Genomic DNA, 14931 nt, shown 5'->3' on the forward strand with positions numbered 1-14931 from the left:
ATTTATTGTTTACAGTTTTGTTGTAGATGTGTTGGTCCTAGAATATTAGAGAGACAAGGTGAGTGAGGTAATATCTTTTATTGGAGCTTTTGAGCTCATACAGAGGTCGTCTTCAGGTCTTCAAGAGCTCTGTGTAACCTTGAAAGTTTGTCTTTCTCCAGCAGAAGTTGGTCCAACATAAGATTTATTTTAATTCTGGGATGTGTAACTTGTTCCTGTATTGAGGGTGTATTACAAATATGCATCTCTGTGCACAGGTAAAAAAAACTATAAGCAAAATACAGATGACCCTTTATAGGTTGAAGTGGATTTTTAAAACCTCTTTAGTCATTTTATTTTTTTTTCCCTTGCAAAAATTAGTTTTTTGTGGCTCCCATTAAATAAATAAATATTTGTCCCACAAATTTAATTGGAGCTGATGGAATCTGGAGTTCAAAAAGTATCATGTCTAGCTGCTATAGCGCCACCTAGTGGCATGAAAAGCTGCTCTTGGTTCTTGTTGGGTGAGCAGATAAAGACTTGGGACAACCTGAATTACAAAACATGGGATATTTTAACCATATTTTCTCATAAATATTGTTTCAAACAGATTTATCTTTTGAAATGTAATTGTTTAGTTTCATGGAGAGAGGTTGCTATTGCCACTAGGTGGAGCTATAACAGCTTTTAATCCCAGCTTTCTGTCTATTAAATCAACAAGCTGAACAAACAACAAATATCATGGCAAAATAACAGGGAAAAAGGTTTTGAAACTTACTTTAATGTTTTTTTTTCCTTCTAATCCCCTTAATTGAAAACCTGCTTTCCCTTAATAACATTATGTACACATAAAGCAAATGTCACACATTTAATAGCCTAGATTGAGTGCATTTTATAGGTATTGGATCATTCCTTGCTTTTGAACCATTCAAAAAACAGCAACTACAGTGGTGTGTTTTTTTGTTTGTTTCTTTTTTATACATACAGTGTTTTCTTTGAGTTCTCCACTCCTTTGCCTGTATGTGATGTTTCAGTAATATAGATACTGGATTACATTGTTTTTATTTGTGTGTTAAACCTCAAACTGTTAAAGTAAAAGTAACACAATGTCTGAGCTGAATCCACTAAAACTCTTCTTTAATGCTCCCTGTAATCTATATGAGTATTGCAGCAAATGTTACATAAGCTAACTAATTATAAGGTGACTTTTAAAGATGGTTCCTAAATGGCTTTGGTCCCTAAATAGGAGTTCCCTGTGTGTAAAGGGAAGTAGAGTGTTGAGTAGTGGCTAGAGCAGGGGACTGAGAGTCAGGATTCCCCCAGCTCTGTGACAGAGGGCAAGTAATTTAAAATGATTGCAAGATCTTCTGCGCAGGGTCTGTTACTTTGTATGTGTTCCTACAGTGCCTAGGACAAGGGAACTCTAAGTGCCACTGCAATGTAAAGAGTATGAACTGAACAAATCTGTGCCTCAGTTTTCCTGTCTGTAAAATGGAATTAACACTGATGTGCTGGGTGGGAAAATGTGAGGCTTTATTCACGTATGTAACAGTGGATGAAATGTGCCACAGCAGCGTTGTATCACTACTACTGAATCAGGCCTATAGGACTGGCTCGTTCTCTGGTTTTAACTTCCATGTTCCAACAGCAGTGTTTTAAAAAAAGAATGGCAAAAAGCAAGTACCAGAACATCTCTCCCACCCCTCCTCAACCAAAAAACCCTTCAGAAGAAATAATCTGCCATTGCATAATCCCCCCAATCACTGGTGATATCTCTGGGTGCTTTGAATGGTGTTGTATGCAGTGTAGTTGTGTCAGTCCCAGGATATTCGAGGCAAGAGGAGGGGAGGTAATCTCTTTTATTGGACCAACTTCTGTTGGTGAGAGAGACAAGCTTTTGAGCCATACAGAGCTGAAGAAGAGCTGTGTATGGCACCAAAGCTCGTCTCCCTCACCAACAGAAGTTGGTCCAATAAAAGAGATTACCTCACCCACCTTGTTTCTCCAATGCTGTTAGTTATCTGGTGCCTACAGTATGCAGAGCCCTCTGCAAGAGACAAAGATAAAGCTGGTCCCTTGTTAGATCTCCAGTATAATCTGTGGGACTGTGGTACGTGTAGGGGAAAAGCCCAAGCGTTGTGTGTGTGCTGAGCTGTGCAGGGGGCTGAAGCCTGAACAAAACAGGGCTGTGTTCCTTTAAGAGCCAAGGGCAGGCAATGAAGAATTTCAGTTTCAATCTGGCTTCTAAATTTGGAGGTTTGGGAAGGGAGGGCTCAGGTTTCAGCTGGAAGGGAAGGAACTGACAGGAAGGCACTGCACAGAGCCGTCCCCCCCACCCCCCCAGTTACTGACAGAGGAACCATTTACAAAAGGCTGATTCTCTTGGGAACAGAGAGGCAGGAACGCAGCGTCTGTGAGTAATTTCCTGCTCAATATGGCTGCTCTGACTCACTACATTCCCCTGGGGTCACTGCGGGACTGCAGCGCTCTTGCTGTCTCTCTCGCTCTCTCCAGCTCGCTCGTTTTCTCTCTCTTCTCCCTTTGTGGCTAAAATGAGCTAATTTTTTTTTCTCCCTCTCTGCCCTCCCTCCCCAGTTCGAAACAATAGCAAGTCTTCTGCTGGAGCGGACACGGGTTAGGAAGGCCGCGGTCACAGATGCGTCAGGTGCTCCAGGCGCCCAAATCCTGTATGCCTTGACCGTGGGTCTGGCCATCCTAACCGGCTTTTTCAGAGCTTCCCGTCTGCCTTAACTCTTTCTGGCCAGGAGCAAAGCCAAAGGGGTTGATCAGGCCTGTGCCAATCTGAACGAAGGAGGGACTGGAGAACAGAATGAGGCTTGTCACTGAAATGTATGCAGCAGAATCTTCCATAAAGAGAGAGATGCTTTTAAAAACTGCCTTGCAGTGCATCCCGAGCACATGAGACTTGGGGCATGTCAGCTGCACTGTGCCAAGCCTCGTCAGTACAGCCCCCTGATGTACACCATCTTCTCAGTCACCCACTGGTCATGATGGGATGCCAAATCTTTGTGCTTAATAACACACCAGCTCCATTTAATTTTGTGTGTGTTTCGTCTTGTATCTGCAAGGAAAACATGTGCGCGCACACACAAAACGAAGGGGAGCAGGAATGGTTTAGTGGCTCATCAGTCATTCCCCAGCTCAGAAGAACTGCAAAGAGGAAGCAGAAATTCATCTGCGTTCTCATCGCAGCTGTTCAGAGCAGAAGAACTACAGAACCGCTACCCACAATGCTTCAGCCCTGAGGTCAATGGAGTCTAAATGTTGTCCTCTGAGTGATTTTTTTTTCTCTTCTTCCTTTTAAATTGCTGCCACTTTGCCTCTGCAGAAGGGCAGCAGTTTCTCACAAATGGATTGATCAGCTTTTTTACAGCAGGCAGCTTCAAAAACAAACTCTGTGTGTGTGTGTGTGTGTGTGTGTGTGTGTGTGTGTGTGTGTGTGTGTGAGAGAGAAAGAAAGAAAGAAAGAAAGAAAGAAAGAAGGCTCAGGGTGCTCCTATCATGATAGTCAAAAAGACTCTTATTTCCCCATGATCCTTTTTAGCCTGAGCTTTGGCCTTGTGGTTTATGAAGTCATGAGAATTCTGCTCAGTCAGATTGGCTGCATTATTTTTTTCTCCCTGAGGGTCTGTCTAGTTGGTGGAGAGTGGCAAACAATGGGATAATCTAGAGGCAGCTGTCCCTGAGTTGAGCTCCCCCTAACCCCACCCCCCAAATCTATCTCTGGAAAGAAGCTAGCATCAATGATTAAACACTCTAGTTAAAAAAAAAAAAATTAAATCCATCGCCCGTTTGCTGCATCTACTGTAAGGTGGAGCCTTGCAGCTTCACCAGCAACGTGAAATGCAGGAACTTTAAAGAACCGCTAGACCCCCTGTAGCCCATCTCTGCTCATGGCAGGTGCAGAGTTTGGATCCAAGCGCAAGAGCTGCTGCCAGCCTGCGTTGCCCTCTGTATTCACGGTTGGCGGTGGTGGCGGCTGCTGCTGGTTGTTGATCTGAATGGAGAATGAGTCATTTTCTTGGAAAGCCCGGCAGCAATGTTGCATGGGGAGGTTTCTGGGGAGATTGGGAGCAGCGCTGAGCTGGACTGTGTTAGTTCTTCAATGAATTCATACAAGGAGAAGGAAAAAAATGTGATTAGAATAGAATGTGGGGCAGGAAATAGTTGGTGCTTTCAGGGTGTGGGGGGCTGGGATACCCCCCTCCCTGGGTGGTAGTGCTGCTGCAGGAGGGCATGTGGAAGGAAGGAGGCGAGGGCGCAGTGACATGGAGGTTGCTTGGGTCGCACAGCCCAGCAGGAATGTTTGTTGAAGTGAGCGTGACTGTGAGTCACTGGGCTGGTGCACAAACTTCCCTGTTGGCTCGGCTCCCTTAGCTCTCTTCCTCTGTGTTTTAGATGAAGACTGGCCCTTTCGCTGAACACTCCAACCAGCTGTGGAACATCAGTGCTGTACCTTCCTGGTCCAAAGTGAACCAGGGCCTTGTCCGCATGTACAAGGCAGAGGTGAGTGAAGGGGAGGGAGAGATGAGTGTGGTCTCCCCTGATCCGGCATGCAACTCCTGCCTTGCAAGTAACGGCAACCTTTCCGATTGGCTCTTCTGTTCTTCTGCTAGTGCATCACTTCCTACCCAGCACCTCCTACAAGCTGGGTGTAGGGCACCTCAGAGCTCCTCCAGAGCCAGCCATCAGTCACCACTGACTTTTTGCTCCAAGAGGCTAAGGCTTGTGAACAGCACCACCCTCCTATGCTGAACCCCATAGCGCCCCCTGGTGGGAGAGTCTGGATCTAGAGCCCATGGCAGGCTCCTCCCATACATCACTGATGCATATAACGTCTCTTCTGAGAGGCTGGGCCTGGAATACCTCTGAGCTTCCTCCAAAGCTAACACACTTACCTCAGTTTTTAGATGTTTGCCTTCGTTCATCTCTCTCTCCTTCTCTCGCGCTAATTCTAGGTGTCCAGATTAAGAGCGGTTGCTTGAAGCAAATGTATTGCTGATCCATACACGGGAATTACCCAGACTGAACTAGATCAGTTGCCCACCCCCTGTGTGGAGACTCCTGAACCAATCTGAGTGTCTGCTCTTGGCTGCAGCTTACCCACGTAGTCAGACACCAGATCGGTTAAATCAAAGCAGTTTTGGTGTGTAGACAAGGCCACAGCCGCAGCCTGCCTTCCCCTCAGCCCTGTTGTTCCATTGTGCGGTCAGCCCATGAGACTTGCTCTGTAAACCTTGACCTGGGGGATTGGGCAGCTGTGGCTGTAACATCTCTCTCCTTCCCCCCACCTACGTGTACAACTCTTGCGGCACTTAAGGAAGCTAGACAGGCACTTCCACCTATATTGCGCCTCTGGGGGAAGGACGGGGGAGCTGTAGGCTGAAGGGACTGTTCTCCTGCTGGGGAAGCACATTGGCGTGGCTCGGCGACAGGGTTCTGGTCATGGGCCTGTGCAGGGTTAGAAGACCGCGGGATGCCATGAGCTAATGCCCTTCCCTTCCTGTGTGGCACACTGTACAGTGTAGCTGCCTGGCACTGGAGGCACCATCACTCCCCAGGTGTAGATTTTGAAGGGGTTAATATCCTGCTCAGTGCTCTCAGGACCAAGGCAGGCCATGCCCCTATCACCAGGAGATAAGGCAGAGTCCTGACTAAGCAGCACCACTCAGTGCAAGTGCAGAAAAGGGTTAACTGTGCCTATCCTCCTCCACTCTCTCCCTTCCCTTCTCCCCTCCCCCTTCCCTTCCTCTGAGCTTCACATCCTGTGTTTAGGTTCCAGCCCACATACCTCTCTAATCTGTGAGGCGTCACTCCCAGGGACCGGGCTGGCTCCTTCCGGCTGCAGCTCAGCTTTCCTCTGAAGAGCTGGGATCGCCAGGCAGTGGGGTAATGCCCCCCCCCCGCCCCACTCTGCACCCCTGCTTCTCTGGCTCCTTCAGCTCAGCGGCTTTGTGCTGCCTCCTGTGTCTAAACCAGAGCTACAGCAAGTGCCAGTCCTGCTCCCGGGGCTGGGGCCTCTGCCTTGTAAGAAACCCGAGGCCAAATTCTCTGGGGTGACCCAGCCGAGCCTGTGGTTACCATAGCAGAGGATTTGGCTCCAAGAGGACTATTAAAGCACACCAGGGTTCTCCAACCTACCAAGGTGTGAGAGTGACCTGCTGGCTGCTTACCCCTGACTCTGCCCTTGCCTTTGGGCTATTTTCCTAGCATAAATATATGCAAACTGCTGTTCCAGTACTACTGCTCCAGGCTAGTGCTCTGAGTGCAGGACTCCGTAAGCCTGGAATGCCTGCGTCCAATCCTGCCTCTGACACAGGCTCCTCCTCTGGGCTACAGCAAATCTCTTCACCTCTTGGTTTCGCAGGGCTGCCAAGGATCCGGCTGTGTTTGTGAAGCACTTTTTGAGACTGGGAAGTGGCCATGGTGTGTGCTAAATGTATCCCCATCCCTGACATCCTTTGGGGGCTGTGACCAAGACACCAACGTTGTTAATACTAAATCTTACATCTGTGTAACGCTTTCCTTCCTTCCTTCCTTCCTTCCTTCCTTCCTTCAGTTACTGACTGAAATGCAAACTACGCACAGGCACCTGGATACAATGGTAGTGGGTGCTCTTGAAATGCCTAGAGAGATGCATCCACCTCTGGGGAGAAATGCAGAAGCTTTTAAACTGTGTGCGATATCATGATACAGTAGTTTAGGACAGGAAGTGGAAAAATGCAGAATATAGTTGAAATTTGCAGGACTTCTTTTGACAGGATGAACCTTTTGACAAGGACAATAGGGTTAATGCTCCTGTTAAAAAGTGCTGTTGGCTCTCCAGTAACCACAAGTGGCTAGGATCTCATCTTCTCCAAAAGCTTGGGCCCTCGCACCACACAGGGCGCTCCTAATGCCACGATGGGCCCTTCGCTTGGTGTGGATACAGACTCACCAGCACTGTTTCCTGCTAGCTGCTTTTGGACGTCTCCCATTCAACTACTGATTCCGGCAGTTCCTGCTCCGTTTGTGAGATCAGACAGGAGCATAGCAGATGATGCTGAGCGTTGCTTTTAGCCATAATGGGGTGGGTGTTTTGGTTTTTTAATTTTTAGTTATTTTTTTTTTTTAGTATGGCTGAGCAAATTGTAGCCAAGAACTTCCAAAAGTGATAACTAATTTTTTAGTTTGGGTGTCCAACTTGAGGCACCTTGAGATAGCAGTGAGCCTCCACCCTTTGAAAATCAAGCCCCCTCAAGATGTCTCAAGTTGGGCACCTAAAATCACTCTTGAAAACTTGGCCCTTAGCTACTGGTCCCTGAAGCAAGTTCATATTTCCCTTTCCCAGGAGCACTGCATTTGCCAACCCTTCCTTCTGCCATCCCTACCCCCTCCCCCTTCCATGCTGCCAATGGTAGCAGACAATACTTAGGTAAACGGAGCTCCTAATTGCTGGATTGAATCTTGGTTCATCCCCCAGGCAGGCAGCTGCTGTTGACAGAGCTGGGGGGGATTTGCATTCATGTTCTCTCTCACTTGTGCATGCTCGCTCTTTCTCACTGCTCTCTCAGGCTGGCTAAGATCTGAGCAAGGCCACTGACTTTTTCTTCCACCATGGCTTCTTGCTGTTGATTAGATTACATTAACTCAATCTTCAGTATGGAGGCACCAAGCCAGCAATGTTCCAGCTATTTAACGGCTTCTCAGGTATATGTCTGCTGTGATTGATGGTGAGAAGCATCCAATGTCATCCAGACACTGAAGTGCTGCCACATCATCCTAACAGGCAAGTGGAGCCAGCAAGAAGGAAGGGGAAGGGGTCATTCTTCACCAGTTGTCCTGGAGATGGAAGTCCACACACTCAAAACTCTTTGATGCCACATAACAATATGGGGCAACTGTCAAGAATAAGATCTAAGATCTGGATTGTTTAGAAGGCAAACTGGTTGCTTCTGTCTCATCTTTGCACCTCTCTGACTCTTGAATGCAGCAAACCTAAAATAGGAATGATTCTCTTGCGAGTGGGATCTGTTCTCTGGATCCACAGATTCTGCGTACAAGGCCTGTGGATGGGCAGTGGGTTGCAAACAAAGTATCTCTTGCCCCCCCTCCTTTTTTTTTAATTGGGTGAAGTTTTTGGCTGGAAGTGAGAGGGACTTTTCTTATCTTATCTTATCCTTTTCCATCAAAGGACAGAGAATGGAGCATGGCTAAAGCAGCAGCTGTGGTGTGTTCTCCTGAGCCTATCCTGAATTTCCTGTCCTTTTCCTCTCAGCTGCAGTCAGATGGGGAATACTTTCCATCAGGACTAGTCTAGTCCCAATCCCATCTGCAAAGGCTGCAGGAGAGAGACTAATCCTGCTTCTGCTGGTGCTGGAGGAGGAGAGGTCTCTTTGCTGAACCCCTGGCCTGACTTACGGGCAGAATGGCTGGAGGAGGAGTCCCTGCCTCTTGTGAAGTTCCTCAGTTTACCCTGCGCATGTTTGAGGCCCAGGGTGCTGGGCCAGAAGTAGCATGTAGTGGACTAAATACCCATGCTTTGCTTTAGTGGTGGAATCTGTTCAGCAGGAACCCAAACCAGCCAAATTCTACAGCAGCACATCTCCTGTAGAACCTCTCGGGGCAGTGGAGATGCTGTGGAAGCCACCTCAGCTCCACCCACCAGGGTCTTAAGGTGTCAGTTTGCTCTCTCCTTCCTCTGGGTCAGCTTCGCCTACATGTTCTCACCGCTTTCCAGCTCTGCTTCCCTGAAGGCTCCTCTCAGCATTTGCAGTGGCTTCATCCTGCAGGTATTCAGCCCTCCCGCATCCCACCTCCGGTCTCAGAACCTTTCCAGCTGGTTTTCGCTTCTGTGCATCGTGAAGAAGTTAGATTCTGCTGGAAGCAGCCTGACCTCTGGCCCCTGCTGGAATTCCACAGGCCTGGGGGCCTTCTCAGAAATCCCACTGCGTCCCCGATGACGACAGCACCATGGCAGCTGCCTGCCTTTGGCTGTAAACCCCGTCTGTGCTCCGCACTGGGGGAGGGTGAGCTGTCCTCCTGGACATACCGGTTCCTTTCCCCAAGGGGCCATGCAAGAGCTTGCTGGTTTCCGGCATGCCAGCAATGGGTCCTTCAGCTCGGTGAGTGGAGACAAGGGCCCGCTCGCCCACGGAAGGGTGTGCTGGCACAGTGCCAGGCCCCCTCCCAGGTACTGATTCCTGCCTCTCTCTCAAATACAAAATCAAGACTGCTTTAAAAGAAGTGACTGCAGCAGAAGTGTTTGCTCCCTAGGCAGAAGGGCAGGGGGAACTGGGGCTCTCTGAGGGAGTTTCAGAATATCTAGATGAACCTCTGGAAAAGGAGTCTGGATTCCCATTTCCACATGATGGGATTGTTCTGGTTCTGCTGCAGTGTGGTGAGCAGCATTCCTGCCTCGTCATCCCAGTTCTCCAGTGTAGACAAGGCCTGAGATAGCTGTGCCTGTGATGTGCCAGGGAAGTGTGGCTGGGACAACGAGTGCACGGAGTGGCTGGTTCTCTTGCTTATCCTTATGGTTCAGCACATCGTCACAGGAGCACTGCTTCTGCCAGCACTGTTCGGAGCGTTCGCAAAATGTGTCTGTTGTCAACAGTCCATTCTGGGATTCCTGAAGGACCTAATCCGTAGTGCTTAGCTTCATTGTTGGGAATAGGCTCTTCTGGGAAACTTCCAGACACCAGGCACTGCAGGGTGCAAGGGAGTTAAGACAGTCTGCGGAACTCGTGACTTCCCATCCTCGCTGGGGCGGAGGGAGCTGGGTGTAGCCCTGTTGCCCTGTAAACTGTAGAACTCCCAGGATGTGATGGTGACACATCCCACTGTGCCATAATGGAGTGAGCCCTTCCCAAGCCTGTGCTCCCTGTGCTGGAAAGAAACAATGTCCAACTGCATCAGCTCAGCCTCACCTGAGCTAAAGATCGTGTCTTGGGTATTGCAGTCAGTTGGTGTGACAAACATTCAGCCTCCGGGCCTTCCACCCAATGATTACTCTCAGTGCACGTTTACTTAGAGTCCAAGTGGAATACCCATCCAATGCAACAAGGCCAAAGCCCCGTGCCACTAGTGCTCAGACCGTCATGGCTTTCTCCTTTAAAGTTAGTCAGAGCCTACACTGAAAGGTCGGTGAGACTGTATTTTTTTTTTTAAATGCGTAAAAATACCCCCCTGCCTCTGTCCAGTTTCCCACACTCAGTTCTCCATTGAACAAGACTTCAGGAGACAGATGCCTACTGGTGCTGAGAGGAGAGAGTAAAGCTCCCTTTTCTAACTGACCAGAGAACGACTGGTGCTGTGGCATAAATGTCTTCCATTGAACTCCTGGTGGAGAGAGGATCTCCTGTGGGGGTGGGGGGCAACCCAAGCTAGGAATTTGCTCTGAGCTCCCTGTATGCAGACTGGGGAGCGGGGGGATGTGGTAGCATTCTTCTAAGGGCACTTCTACACCTAAACACTGCAGCTGCTCTGCTGTAGCGCTTCAGTGAAGATGCTACCTATGCGGACGGGAGGGCTTCTCCGTTGGGATAGGTAATCCACCTCCCCAAGAGGCATCAGCTAGAAGAATTCTTCTGTCAAGTAGCCCTGTATGCTCAGGGTTAGGTTGGCTTAACTATGCTGCTCAGGAGTGTGGATTTTTCCCACCGGTGCATGACATATTTAAGGCAACAGTGTAGACCAGTCCTTACTCTGCTCACCCTATTTAAGGTTTTTTTCACAGCCATAATAGTGAGAGCTGGCTACACGAGGAAATTAGGTCGGTATAACTACATAGCTCAGGGGTGTGAAAAGCAGACCCAATCCCTAGTGTAGACAGGACAAGGCGATGGGAGAATTCTCCCATCAATCCAGCTATTGCCTTTCCAGGAGGTGGAGTTACCTTGTCCAGGGGAGAACTCCTCCCGTCAGTGTAGGTAGTATCTTCACTGACACAGACAAGCCCTAACATTCAGGAGAGCAAGTTAGTAGCTTCAGGGAGATGTTGACATGGTGTATTGGTTGTTTCCATGCCCTGTCTGAATGCCAGTGCAAATGGCTTCCACTGGGTAACCAGGCTGGAGAACATCATAGAATGACCAGCCTAACCCACGCAGGCAGGGTCCCCAGGCCCTGCTGCCAAGACAAGAGCCCAACTAAAAATAGCACCAGCAGCAGCTGCCACTGCAGTGTGAAATGCTCATTCCAGCGCTGCAGGCGGATTGCTCCTCTCTGCTGCTTCCTGGTCCGTCTGTGGTCTGTAGTGCTGTGGATGCCTGCTGCCGCCCCGCTGCATTGGGGGAGCACCTGGCATGCAGTCTGGTTCACATCCACCCTGAGCATTGTCCTCACTTGTTGGCTGTGGGTGTTGGTGTGAGGCAGTTGAGGGACCTATTCGCTGGGCGGAGGGAGCTGGGTGTAGCCCTGCTGCCCTGTAAACTGTAGAACTCCCAGGATGTGATGGTGACACATCCCACTGGGCAGTAATGGAGTGAGCCCTTCCCAAGCCTGTGCTCCCTGTGCTGGAGCGGATTTCCGTCTTTGTCCTTTTTGAAAATCTTTTCCGTTTATTCTACTCCCTCTCTGCAGGGAATGGCCATTTTAGAACCTAAATGGTGCTGCCCAGTTCCGTTGGCACCAGATCCTTGTGCCCTAGCGGAGGAGAACGCCCTCCAGCCCCACTCTCTGTCCCTGTTCAGAGTGCGATTGCTCCTTCAGCAGCTGCTGTTGCGATGCACGTGCAAATGTGAGTCTTGCATGCCCCTCTGGGCCGTGACAAGGATCCACTTCATACCCCTCCATAGGAAAGCCCAGGTGCTGAGAGACTGCTACAAAGGCCTGGTCAAAGATCCTTTCCTTTGATCCAGCCCGTTCCTCTTGACATTTGACCTTGCCCATGGTGAAGTATCCAAAATGAATCCTTTTTTTATAGCGCACAGATTCACCCGCTCCCACTCTCGGCCACGCACCCTGCTTTGGATTAAACCCACTGGCTTTTCTTCTGTTCTCCTCAGGTGTGTGGAAGCAGGTCACGTTCCTCCGCCCCCATTGTGGCTGTGCATCTGTCTCATTCCCAAGCTTGCAGGAAGCAGTTGTGTGGCCTGGAGTGTGATGCCTGGCTGGAGAGCCCTACCTCACAGCTAGTTTGCTTTGCACACGCTCTTCCCTTCTAGGTGTTCTTCTTTCATTTCTCGGACTCTCTCTCTCCTCCTGCCTTCGCTTGGATTTGGCCTGACCATAGCCTGCTCCCTTGGGAGACACCTCTTGCGAGGTGCACGGGTTGCTTGTGTGCTCTGTGTTGGAGCCACCATCCCTGCTTGTGCAGCTGCAAACATGGGACCCTGACAGATGCTTGTGCCAGGTTTGTCGGAGCTCTCCTCTGCTCCTCCTTCTCTTTCAGGAATAGCAAGAGGGAGCAAGCACACTCCTTTATGTCCTGTCCCTGTATGTTCATTGGGGAAGTTGGTACTGTACAGCTGGGTCTCGGAGCAGCATCTCCTTCCCATGGCCGGCCCATTGGCAAGTGGCCTGAGTTACATCAGTGTTAACAGGAAAGGTCATATGCTAGAAAATACAGTTCCAAGTGGTGCCCAGTGCAACTGAAACCTTATCTAGAGGGCCCACAGATGAGGTGCCTAAAACGATTAGGGGCATGGAGAGCCCACTCTGGAAGAACAGAGTGAAGACTTGGGTGGTTAGGGGACTGATAAGAAGAGAACACAACAGAGGTATATAAAATAATGAATTGGATGGAGAAAGTCAATCGATGCGTCTCTCTCTCAAAATAAGGGGGCAGCCTGTGCAGTTGAAAGGCAACTGATCTAAAAGCAAAAAAAAAAAAGGAAATATGGTTTTGGACAATGTATAATTAACGTGGGGAACTCATTTCTGCAAAACATTTGAATCCAAAAGGCCAGAACTGCCGATCCCAGAGCTGAGGTGGCAAATTTTTTTCCCACATAGATTTCTGTAACTCCCTGTGTGTTCTTTGCCCCTGGATCTTCGTTTTGGCAAGGTGGTGAACTTAAAGGTATTGATAGAGACATGGCTACTGAGGTAAATCGCCCTCCTCTGCTTCCACTGACACTCGGGGCCTGAATGTCTGACGGCCTAAACTTTTGAAGTTCAGCTGAAGACAAGGGGCATTATGGGCACTCAGAATCAAGCCCCTGGTGTTTCTGGAATGAGCTGAAGGAGAGAGTCATCAAGGTAGCTCTTCCTTCGCAGCCCCTCTGGATCTCAGAGCTGAGCTGCCTGTGTTTGTTCCCCACATGGGTTCCTGAGCCCCAATCTCAGGCTGGAAGTGAGTTAACTCTGGGTGATTTGTTCAAGTGGAAATGTGCTCTGGTTTTCTCTGCTTCGGGTGGGGGTGATCCCCTGCCTGCAGCATGCTGGTTTTACACCTCTCCTTTTCTGTTCCTGCAGTGCCTGGAGAAGTTTCCTGTGATCCAGCACTTTAAGTTTGGCAGCCTGCTTCCTATCCAGCCTGTCACATCTTAAAGAGGCCGTGGGAGGAGTCGATGCAGTGGAGACAACAGTGCGGCGCTCTTCCTCCTCCTTCCTTCCTTCCTTCCTCCTCACCTCTCCAGCCCCACAGCCCATTCATCCCTTTGTATTTACAACTAGAGAAAGTTACAAAGCACTTAGCGACCTTGCATGAAAGAAGTGACCAAGAGCAGCTGCTCATGCAAGTGCTCCCCGCACTGACTAGAAAGTGACCAAACCAGTGCTGGGCTTCCAGCCTCCAGTGCGTTCAGTCTTATACTGTCCGTGGCTCGAAGGGCTGCCGCATACTGAGCTGGGCGGGAGGATGGCTTGAATGGGGTTTGCGTAGAGGATACTTATAGTATGGCCTTCTAGGAAGACCTCTGCTTTTTATCCCCTGGAGTTAGGGGGTTGAGAAGGGGAGAGGAGGAAGGTGTGTAGTGGGGGTGGGGCGGTTACCGTTTCACTGGAATCTTTTGCTGTCTTGTTTGAGGGACCCAAGGTGTGCAGATCAGGCCTTCGATTCCATTAAACAACAACAACAACAAGCCAGCTCTCGCTGTTATGGCTGTGAAGAAAACCTTAAAAAGAGGTCCTGGGGTGTGAACATGCCTGGGTGGCAGGAGGCCCAGTCTCTATGCTGCTGCCTTTGCTCGCAAAGAGTGTTTTGCAAGGGGTAGAAGAAGTGGTAGAAAATCCCTGTGGGTCACATGAAGCCAGGGTGCTCTCTCTCCCCCTAGCCTGCGTAAGAAAACGTCTTTTTTTCTCCTCCAACCCCTATCCCTGGCAAACTTCCTTGAGACTTCCTTTCACCCCCACCTTGTCCTCTCCAGGGTACCAGCTGGGAGCCCCACCCCGTCAGCCTAGGTCCTAGGATGCTGAGCTGGCTTTGGAGCTGGAGATGGGCTCAGGGGAAGTCGTTGGACACCAGATGGTTGCATTTCTGTGGGAATGGCTCTGCAAAGACACTGTTCTAGCAGAGCCTGCCCCAGTTACTTCCTCCCCTCTGTAGCTAACAGGCACAAACTCCACAGAGGGTACACATGCCCTCTCCATCGGTACTTTGGGTTGGCACGGCCCCCTTCTCTACACCCACCTTTTCCGGTGCGGTGCTTAGCAGCCACTAGAATGGGGGCAGCCTTAATGTCCTCACTGTAATTTATCATGGCTGCTTTTGCTTGATTATAAGTTGTAGTGACAGCCCTATAATAAAGGGATTTCTCCCCTTCAGTAGCACATCCTTACACACCGTAGACTTTACTGTAGGGAGTGCAGCGTAGGGCAGGTATATTGGCTTTAAATCTATTATTTAACTGCTGGAAACAAAATGTGTGTCAAGGTCCAGGGGCAGCCTTTTGCATTCTTAAAAAAAGTCTTTCACCTCCCTCATTCCCTGCAACAGCTGCCACCCGTCCAGGGCAAACTGGGCAATTATTTTTACCAAAACCCCCTTAAAGCACCAGACATGCTCTG

The 14931-nt window shown here is 49.5% G+C and overlaps 1 protein-coding gene across 1 annotated transcript in view; it reads left to right on the forward strand.

Annotated features, from left to right (window-relative positions):
- Positions 1-13473, forward strand: part of PTPA (protein phosphatase 2 phosphatase activator) — a 38377-nt gene extending 24904 nt beyond the window's left edge. The window contains exons 9-10 of the mRNA XM_039506619.1: positions 4399-4506; positions 13399-13473. Of these exons, the coding sequence (XP_039362553.1) occupies positions 4399-4506; positions 13399-13473 (183 nt within the window). The remainder of the gene's footprint in view (positions 1-4398; positions 4507-13398) is intronic.
- Positions 13474-14931: the final 1458 nt, after the last annotated feature.

This window comes from Mauremys reevesii, linkage group 19, assembly GCF_016161935.1.
Source record: "Mauremys reevesii isolate NIE-2019 linkage group 19, ASM1616193v1, whole genome shotgun sequence".
In the NCBI taxonomy this organism is placed as follows: Eukaryota; Metazoa; Chordata; order Testudines; family Geoemydidae; genus Mauremys; species Mauremys reevesii.